The 9897-nt window shown below is 39.2% G+C and overlaps 3 protein-coding genes across 3 annotated transcripts; all 3 read right to left on the bottom strand.

Annotated features, from left to right (window-relative positions):
- Positions 1-663: 663 nt before the first annotated feature.
- LOC147611081 (uncharacterized) lies at positions 664-1385 on the bottom strand. The gene is made up of 3 exons (XM_086785331.1): positions 1223-1385; positions 926-1134; positions 664-841 (listed from the first exon to the last, which is right to left on the bottom strand). Exons 1-3 carry the CDS (start codon positions 1331-1333, stop codon positions 664-666), a joined length of 498 nt encoding a protein of 165 aa, XP_086641457.1. The 5' UTR covers positions 1334-1385.
- Positions 1386-1870: 485 nt separating this feature from the next.
- On the bottom strand, positions 1871-3130 carry LOC147611080 (uncharacterized). The gene is made up of 4 exons (XM_086785330.1): positions 2995-3130; positions 2694-2899; positions 2045-2135; positions 1871-1889 (listed from the first exon to the last, which is right to left on the bottom strand). The coding sequence occupies exons 1-4, from the start codon at positions 3126-3128 to the stop codon at positions 1871-1873; spliced, it is 450 nt and encodes a 149-aa protein (XP_086641456.1). The 5' UTR covers positions 3129-3130.
- Positions 3131-3387: 257 nt separating this feature from the next.
- LOC147611079 (uncharacterized) lies at positions 3388-6126 on the bottom strand. Its single transcript, XM_086785329.1, has 3 exons — positions 6008-6126; positions 3774-3978; positions 3388-3681 (listed from the first exon to the last, which is right to left on the bottom strand). The coding sequence occupies exons 1-3, from the start codon at positions 6124-6126 to the stop codon at positions 3388-3390; spliced, it is 618 nt and encodes a 205-aa protein (XP_086641455.1).
- Between the last annotated feature and the right edge of the window lie 3771 nt (positions 6127-9897).

Raw genomic sequence — 9897 nt, 5'->3', positions numbered from 1 at the left:
GGAGCAATGAACAAGGAGTCCGAGCTTTGCAAAGGACCATGAACTTACTATGAGCTTTGTAAAGGACCAAGAACTTACTTACATATAAATAACAAGCTTTGAAAGATCAACAATATAAATTTCAATCTTTTGATCCACATCATACTTATTGATATAGTTACATATATTCATATATGTAACTAAATTCATGCACCTCATACATATACACATACAAAATATACATATACATACATACATGCAAGAGCTACCTACATACATACTAATATACATACATACATACATACATACATACATACATACTTTCTTACTTAAAGGAAAAAAAACAATCCTTTAAAGATAAAAAATATATATATCGATCTAAAAAGTTCCAAACCATGAAAATCTCGATTACAAAGTCTTTGATCCACATCATACTTATTGATATAATTATATATATACATATATCTACCTAAATTCATACACCTCATACATATACATATATACAAGGGCCACCTACGCAGCACTAACATATATACATACATTCCATACATACATACTTTCTTACTTACTTAAATATAAAACACAATCTTTTAAAGATCAAAAATGTATATATCGATCTTTAAACTTCCAAACCATGACAATCTCGAATACAAAGTCTTTTGATCCACAAATTATAGCATTCTTCTACATGTCATCCCGACCTAATGAGAAATCTCCCAGACATGCTTTGGCTACCTCCATGTCATTCTCTATCCCCATATAGTGCCTTTTTAACTCTTGGCATGCACGTCCCAAGCCTCCACATCCCGCAAAAACGTCCAAGACACTATCTCCTTCACTTGAGAAGGTCTCCACTAGCCACCTACAATGAAATACAATCATAAACGTGCATCTAAGTATTTTGTAAAAGTAGCTATGAAAATGACCAGAATGAAAATTGTCTCACCTAAAGAACATAGGAGATCTTTCTGCACCACCTCGAATGTAGCGCTCCAAGACCATTGTGCGTTGGAATGGATGCTTCTTATTCTTCTCAAAAATGAAATTTCGTTGAGCGTTGAATAACTTCTTTGAAACATTTTGCCCAGCCTCACGATCAATAATAGGGACATGGCAATTTACTCGATAGAACATACTAAGCGCCAATGTATCCACCTACCATAATGAGAAAACATTATGTTTGGATATCCATACCACATAACATGTATACACAAAGGGAAATATTTTAGAGATTATGACTTACCCGTTCTCCATTGTCATACAAATAACTTGATTCCACATGAACAGACATTGTTCGATGCATGACCAATCCAACTTTCTTTCCCATGGAATATATTTTAGGAAGTTGATCCATTAGACTCAAACACACAAACCAACCCTCATCAGCCACAAACAAACCAACAAAACTGAGTGTGGCACGTATCAATGATGAAGAAACTTGATTCCATGAGGGACACCCATCTATATCTACATCAACAACTTGTAAACCTGTAGGAAAGTCAGCCCATACGAGGCGAGCCACTGTATCTGAGGGAGCACCTCTATGAGATAGAGCCTTGGGAATCTTCATCAAGAATTCTTCCACACTACATAAAAGATTTATGATGTTTGGTTTTGGTAAGTACAACTTGGAAAACTAATTATATGGTGAAATTATTCTTTTTACCTATCTGAGCCCTCCGAAAGAGTGTGGATGTCTACCAGCAATATGTGTGAAAAACATCTCTCACCTGCAAGTAAACAAGACAAAAAATGAGATGCATTTCGAAAGCACACACTTCTCAAAATAAATTTGCAATGGAAAGTACTCTTACTAGTCATGTCCATGATGTCACGTTGTCCTGACACCTCCCCCTCTTGAAGATGCTCTGGAGGGTCTCTCTCTTGATTTTCATTTGTGGGGTCTCCCGCTTGAACATCACGCATAATGTCAAGACGTCTCTTTGTTCGCCTCTCACGTTGCACTTGAGATGATGTAGATGTATGCTCTTGGTGTGATTGTGGCACTCGTGACAGTGGTGTGGATGGTTTTGGGGCCACGCGCGAGGATCCAACTACTGGAGACTGAGTCAAGATTGTTGGCTGTGGGGAAGGTATTGTAGAGTCTTCTTGAGTTGGGGGCTCTCTTTCAAGCTCAGATTGGCAATTCTTAAATTCTTCAAGAAATAGATCAAGATAATTAGTAAAAAGGTAAAAATCCCCATACCTTTTTGTATATGTATATGTATGTAGATGTATATGTATCTATGTATATGTATATGTACATGTATGTGTATGTGTATATGCATATGTATATGTATATGTATGTAGGTATGTATCTATGTATATGTATGTAGGCATGTGTCTATGTATATGTATGTGTATGTATATGTATGTAGGTATATGTATCTATTTATATGTATATGTATGTAGGTATGTATATATCAAAACTTAACAATGTTTCTTTAAAATCTAACATGCCAATTCTTAAATGTAACATGAACTTTGTATGTATGTAGGAATTTAGTGTATGTATGTAGGTATGTATTTATGTATGCATATGTATATATACATATGTATATACATATGTATTTGTATATGTATATATCTGTATGTATATGTATCTAATATGTATATGCATATGGATAGTTTACATATGTATAGGTAGGAAGGTTTACATAAACATATACATTTACATTTACATGCATATAATTTAGTAGAAAGCAAAAAAGTACCTTTTTCTAGGAGCTCCTCACTTGGAGGCACATGATTTAGAGGATAGTCCAACCACCAAGGACATCTCTTAAATTCCCAATCAGAAACCCCTCTCTCAACCCATTCCTTCGGATACATTGTTTCCGAGGAATTTGGATCTACCCATTCTTTGATTGCTTCCGTCTCTTCGTCCATTAGACCTTGGCCAATGAGTAGCTGCACCCACCTACATGTCCAAAATAAAACAAACAGTACTAAATATTTTTTTAAAAGCGTATATGTATTTTCTACAAAAATGTAATGGCATTGGAAGATATATACCTATAGACAACCCTCTTTGCGGCATTCTCCACCTCAGGTTGCTTTTGGCCTTCCTTTACTTTTCCAATCTTTGCCCACACCTCATGGAAGGCCCATGGTATGTGTTTCAATCGCTCCTCTTGCACCCATTGCATAAATGGTGGGATGTAGATAACATCATCATATACCAATAAACCCTCCAAAATAGAGTCTGCCTCCCCTATTAGCTCTTCCCAATACAACTCTTTCTTCATATGCAGCAACGTCTTTTTGTTATCCCCAAACATCTCTAAAATTACCTTGTCCTTTGCCCTCTCGGTCATAAGCATTTGAAGCAATTCCGTCTTCCTATTTCAGCATCATACCAAACCCATAAGAGATTAGATATTAAGGTTAGTTTATGTTAAGGGAGGTTTATTGACATGTGACATACCTTTGAGTTGAAATCCGAGATATGGCGACTGTGTAGAGCTTTTCTTTGGTCAGAGCAACCAATCCCTTCTTGGACCAATCATAGTTATATACGAGTTGAAAGAATGCATCACCATTGGATGGGTTTGCAATTATGAGCATCTTGTACGCTCTATCTCGAAATGTTTGCTCTACACCACGTCTGGCTTTCTCACATTTTGTCTCATATTCTTGCAACCCCATGGCATGTCTATCAATGCATGATATAGCTTGCTTCACCGCATTTTCAAACGGTGTCTACGTATAACGAAAAGGACTCATTATCACTCACACGATTAAAAAACATTGATAATCTGTTTATTAATGATATTGGGAAATGCAAACACTACCTTCCACACAAGCTGTGCCAAGATTGTAGCTGGAGCATTGTACCATTGCTCTCCACTTCGTCGCTCCAAACTAAGCTCCATTAAAGCCCACCTCCTTACGTCTTCACCTAGGTAGTCCAATATGGATGATTTGTCCGCCATTCCAAATCGTTGAAACATGAAGATCTCATGTGACAATGTGGGTGTCACACTAGTGCGCACCAATCTGTGTTGTAAAGAGTCACAATGAGCTAAGAACTTAACTATGACTTCACAATGTCCATAATTAAGTAGAGAGAGATCACTTACTCATTTTGAGATTGCAAAGCCAATAGCAATTCTCCTTCTTGCTTCTTGTCCACAACCAAAAATTGACATTTGACCCGGACATGGCGTGAGGGGCTATGAGACCAAGCTAGAGAAAGCAAAATAAAGATATTACAATATATTACTTTTAATGTTGCATAAAATCACTCTATGACATTCAAAAGAACATACCTTTGCGCACTCGAGACATCCATGCCTTCACACGATGATTACCATCCCATACAAGAAACTTCTTACCACTGAGATCCTCCCACTCAGTTCCTCTGATTTCATCCTCAAATCTGTCATGTTGTACCACCCAGTTTGGTCCCCATTCTTGCAAGTCTATTTGTGTGACCGCGAAATACATAGAGCTTCCTGGACGTGTAAGTGAAACTAAAAAAGGAGGAGATGCTTCGACATAACCATGGCAGTCAAAAGAATCACGAAACACCTCAAGCTGGGTAGAAACTGTACGGATGGATTCATTTGGAATCAGCCTGCATAAAGGGACCAATGGGGTAGAGGAATTGCGTTGCACAAAAAACTTAGTGAATACATCACCAAGCAATCCCAATTCAATAGATTTTCCAAGAAGCCTTCTATGGGTCTCCCCTTGACCAGTACTAGATTCAGGAATCTCCGTGTGAGTTGGAGGAGGTGAGCTCATTTCGTTCTCCAACACAAGCACTTCTTCCTCATGACCAAGAGAATTATGCGCTTCTGTTTCCTCTCTAATAGGAGATACATGTGAGGACAAAGGTGTCCGTGATTGAGCTTCCTCGCTAAGAGTCAAACAAACACGCCCAGATCTTAGTGAGTATCCCCTGTTGTCTGTAAGAAACACACCAAGCCCAAGTAAGCATATCTAAAACAATAAAACATAATCTCAATAGAATCTTCGCTATTCACATCATATACCTTTCTTAGTCTTTGCCTGTTGTTTTCCTGCTTTTCTTGGAGCCATCTTCCTTTCTTTTGCCCTGAATATGAGTAGCAAAAAGTTTGAGCTGAATCACACATAAACCCTACTTCATGTATATAGGAAAACATCAACCTCACACACAAACATCTCCTACTAGTGTGTGTGTGTGTGTGGGGAGAGAGAGAATAGCATAGACATGAAGTGAAGCCACGGATTATATTGAAGAGCTAGAGTTGCAATGGGCTCTTCTGGTTAGAGTGCACATTTGAGGAGAAACCAATAAACCTGAGCTTCCTAGCTTAATACAAGAGCACTCACATATGCAAGAAAGTAACTCAACAAGATTCCATAGACAAAGATAAACATAAACATAGAATCATGCAAGAATTAAGAAGAGAACTAGACAATCAAGAAGGAAGGATCTCCAAAGCTTGAGCTCAATAGCAGATTGTATTATGAGAAGTGACCTTAGACACCCTCATAAGTCAGTTATATACAACTAGGCTTTGTTTATCCACCCACACGTGTCCTCTTTACATATACAAGACTTACATGGCCGACTTTCATTACAACAATGGGCCTTTGGCCATATACAACATGAAATATCTAAGCTAGGGTGGGTGGAGATTACAATTGTCTAGATTTCTCACTCGGAAGCGTTACTATACACGACGAGCAGTGTGAGTGCAAGAAGTTTTGGATGGCCTCATGTTGAAGTGGAGGATTTACTAAAAAAAATTGACATGCTGCACTGGAAAAATTCGACCATGAAACACTCCTTGAATGTCCTTTGATGATGGGGTGGAAGGTATGGAGAGATGCTTATAGTAGTCATAGATTTTCCTGAGTCAGGTCGATGGCAAAATCAATTGCTAATCTCCGAAATTCATTTTGAAGATAGATGTGCCACCCCCATGAGCTCTTTACTTCATTGAAACCTTTGAGGAAAGTAGCCATGAACATGTAGATTTTGTAAATGTAGATCTTCAAATTCCTTATGCTCACCCATGAACATGCTTATCACTTCAAGCATGCATTGTTCAATGATGGCTTCACTTGGCAATGAGACGGCAGCGATAGCAAATTTGGAAAGTTGAACGCCACCGGCTCCACCTCTTCAAACGCCACCGGCTCCACCTCCATGGCCTCTCTTCCAGCAAGTCCACTCCCCCGGCAGAGCCTGGGGATGGTCTGCGCTAGCGCAGACCATCCCTAGGCTCTGCCGGGGGAGTGGACTAGCTAGAGAGGAGGCCTCTACTCCAGCAAGTCCACTCCCCCGGCAGAGCCTGGGGATGGTCTGCGCAGACCATCCCCAGGCTCTGCCGGGGGAGTGGACTTGCTGGAGTAGAGGCCTGCCATACCCTCATCTCTGAACATGAAGCTAAAATAGTTGTTGAGAAGGTACTATATTGTTGGGAAGGTACTATATTTGGTCAATATCTAGTCCTCTTGAGAGCCAATTATTTTTGATCCACCCATGGAGGATGTCTGCTAGTAGCCTAGGATTGTGACACAAGCCAATAAGGACCTTGGCTTGGTAAGAATCCATGATTTCCTTTACCAAGTGAAAAGGTAGGGAAACATAGATCTTACCTATTGAATCTCGACACTTCTCTTGCTTAAAAATCCTACGGCCTCCTCCTTCTTCATACCAAGTCACTACCACTTCCAAGCAGCAGCCATGCAAGAGGAGACCATCACATGAGCAAGCTTCCTCCCCCGACAAGAAGGCGGCTTTGCTGTGAACAAGCGAGCCTGAGATATGAAGCAGATGCATGCACTCAAATGAGAGAGATGCAGGACTTTACTCCAGCAAGTCCACTCCCCCGGCAGAGCCTGGGGATGGTCTGCGCTAGCGCAGACCATCCCCAGGCTCTGCCAGGGGAGTGGACTAGCTAGAGAGGAGGCCATGGCCGGTGGTTACGAAAGCTACACCCTAAACCTCCAACGAAGCCGCTGCCGGCGCAGAGAAAAGAAAAACAGAGAAAAATCGAGAACAAAGAAAAAAAAAACTTACCTCTTCTGTCTGCTTCTGCCGGCGCATTCGTCTGCGTGGTTGCTGAGTTTTGAAAGAATCCTTCATGTACCCTAAATTTCTTCGTGTACCCTTTAAACGAAGCACCACATATGTGTGTGTGGCCTTAAACATACTTAGCCTAAAAATAGATACATATACACACACATATATGTATGTCAAAATGTATTAAGCTCTATGTGTTTTATTGTACACACGTACATTTTATAGTTTAGGCTATTTAAATATGTATATATATATTGATGTTAATAAATGTCTAAAAATGTATTAGGCTCTATGTGTTTTATTGTACACACGTACATTTTATAGTTTAGGCTATTTAAATATGTATATATATATTGATGTTAATAAATGTGTGTGGTGTGTGTGTAGCCTACTAGATATATAATCTAATATATTTGTATATCCTAAAATAAGTAAAAGACTAGTCTCTTTGTAAATACACACACACACTAAAATACATATATCCTCGTCGGGGGATTCTTAGCCTAGAATATATACAATATATTAATATAAATGTAAACGTGTGTGTATGTGTATTTACATATATCCCCATCCGGGGTTCTTAGCCTAGAATATATACAATATAATAATATAAATATAAACATGTGTGTGTGTGTGTTTACAAAGAGATAAGCCTGTTATTAAAATAACACTTAGAATCAATAAATGTTTATATTTGTGTATTTTTTTACATATTTGTAGATACATATACATTTGTATATTTTTTATTAAAAAATTTTATCGTGGTCATTCTCAATCGTGATTGCTCCACCTTGTTTTATCATTTCAACCACCTACATTCTCAACCGTGATTGCTCCACCTTGTTTTATCATTTCAACCTCCTCCATTCTCAATCGTGATTGCTCCACCTGCTCCTTCGTTTTTATATTTTCATTCCACATTTTCGTCTCTCCTGTCCTTTTTGTTTCACATTTTCGTCTCTCCTGTCCTTTCTGCATCTTCATATTGCCTTCCCCATGGAGCACACTGTTACCTTTGAGTGGGAGCTTGATGGCTGTAGCAAAAAATCTCAAACTTTAATACTTCTCCACCAGACCACGCTTGTCAGTCACGGATATCTACAAGGGTTTTTGCCTTCTTCACACACCCTTTCTGGAGTGAAAGCTACTAGGACCGATGGAAGCCTACAGGAAAACATCGCTCATTATGATATGGAGGGCAATAAAAACTATCTCATAGATATTTCTCGAAGTAAAACATATATGCTACAATGTAGTCCTCTTTGTGCTGCTGATAGTCTTGATTCTAGTGCTGACGACATTGCCCAAGATGTCCGACATTTGGAGAGTTCAGTGGATAAAGAATTAGGGATACAAAACACCCATGTTCATATCTCGAGCTCCTCCTCTGAGAGTGACTTGAATGGCTCAGCAACTATTTTGCAACCAGGTGAAGGCACAAGCAATCCAAAAGGTTCAAAGCACAAGATCTCTAAAGATGAATGTATTGCTTCAGAGAGTATACTTTCGGTTCTTCGTAAGAAGGAGCAACCTTCTCTTCTGCGTTCATTGTTGGAAAAAGTTACTCGAGTCATCCAAGTCCAGGAGGTGCCAAGACATTATGATGGTGATTCCATCCTAGAGTTTCCACCAACATATGGCAAAATAGGAAATATGGATGGAATGGAGCAAAAATATGATGGTCACCTATGGACACGTCCAGTAACATCAAACATGTCTGTAAGTTGTACCGTGCGTATTAGCTATTGTGTTGGTACTTTGGAGTGCCATAGACTCAGCTGTCCTTTTTACTTGAACAATAAAAGGTATAACAACACCTTCTTTCATGGACATCTGACAAAAAAGATTGCAATTGGACTTTTGACAGAGGATGAGAAATCTAAAATAGTTTGTCACTTTTGTCGCAAAACTGCACATTGTGTGCAAGTGTGTAGATGTATTGTGTATTACGTAATGCCTCGTGACACAACTATTACAAGAATGATGCTCCACACTGGGCTGCATGAACATCCAGTTCAGCCAGGAACTTCAAGGTCAATGTTGGAGCGCGTGAAAATGTTTGTTTCTCAAGTGCTAAAAACCCAGAGAAGTGCTGGTCCTCGAAAAATACAGATGGATATTGTGAAGGATATGCTATTTTCCTCCATGATGAATCAAAATGATGAGCTACCTACAAGTATTGGGGATCATGAGCTCTGCAATTTTTTGGAGGAGTTGAGTCCTCTTGTGGAAAACCAGAGGTGAGTATTCACTCTATACCTTAATTATATTTGGAAGTATTTTTCTGCATTTGGTCCTCTCTTTATTGTGAAATTATGTTTTTTAGGTTTAGACGCATTGTATCCCAGGAGAAAAGAAAATTGATGCCAGCAGGAGAGGGCTTTGATAGCATCCTTCTTATACAGAGAAGATCTCGCTATTCATTTATACAAGGTAGCCGTTTCCCAGGACAAGGTGGCCCTGATGACAAATGTTATGTCTTTAAGATGTCTTTGCGAGGACCAGCATCAGGCGTGGACTTGGTGAATCGCATGCGGTGTGACAGTGGAGGTGACTTGTCAAAATCCTGGGTTTTGTTTGATCACACTCATCGAGTTTTTGGTTGGTCAACAATGGCTTGTCATGTTTACGACCCAAGGTGAGACTACGTACTCCAATTTTTTCATTTCTTTCATTAACCTTGAATGATAGCTGACTGAAAAAATTATCTCCAAAATCTTATAGTGTTCAAGAGCTGTTGACAATTGCCACATGCGAAATGAAGGAGGAGGATACAAAAAGCCAAGTACTATTTTGGGAAATGCTGAATAGCACAATGGAGCAATGCGGTTATGCACCCGCACACTTCTATGGTTTTATGGCTGATGAAGTAGGGTCTAATTGGTGTGCAGTTA

This window comes from Cibotium barometz, chromosome 48 (genome assembly GCF_041138505.1).
Source record: "Cibotium barometz isolate CiBa-2024 chromosome 48, ASM4113850v1, whole genome shotgun sequence".
Lineage (NCBI taxonomy): Eukaryota > Viridiplantae > Streptophyta > Polypodiopsida > Cyatheales > Cibotiaceae > Cibotium > Cibotium barometz.
Note: the sequence above shows the minus strand (reverse complement) of the source record. Positions and strands in the feature narration are given on the sequence as shown.

Excerpts from the sequence above, each read along its gene's own strand:
- LOC147611081 (XM_086785331.1), bottom strand. The coding sequence starts at position 1,333 with ATGGATCAACTTCCTAAAATATATTCCATGGGAAAGAAAGTTGGATTG. Across the intron at positions 1,135-1,222 it reads TGTATGACAATGGAGAACGG|GTGGATACATTGGCGCTTAG; the intron begins GTAAGTCATAAT and ends TCATTATGGTAG. Across the intron at positions 842-925 it reads AGATCTCCTATGTTCTTTAG|GTGGCTAGTGGAGACCTTCT; the intron begins GTGAGACAATTT and ends ATTTCATTGTAG.
- LOC147611080 (XM_086785330.1), bottom strand. The coding sequence starts at position 3,128 with ATGCAATGGGTGCAAGAGGAGCGATTGAAACACATACCATGGGCCTTC. Across the intron at positions 2,900-2,994 it reads GCAAAGAGGGTTGTCTATAG|GTGGGTGCAGCTACTCATTG; the intron begins GTATATATCTTC and ends TTGGACATGTAG. Across the intron at positions 2,136-2,693 it reads TGAGGAGCTCCTAGAAAAAG|AATTTAAGAATTGCCAATCT; the intron begins GTACTTTTTTGC and ends TATTTCTTGAAG.
- LOC147611079 (XM_086785329.1), bottom strand. The coding sequence starts at position 6,126 with ATGGAGGTGGAGCCGGTGGCGTTTGAAGAGGTGGAGCCGGTGGCGTTC. Across the intron at positions 3,979-6,007 it reads TTGAACAATGCATGCTTGAA|ATTGGTGCGCACTAGTGTGA; the intron begins GTGATAAGCATG and ends TTTACAACACAG. Across the intron at positions 3,682-3,773 it reads TGGCACAGCTTGTGTGGAAG|ACACCGTTTGAAAATGCGGT; the intron begins GTAGTGTTTGCA and ends CGTTATACGTAG.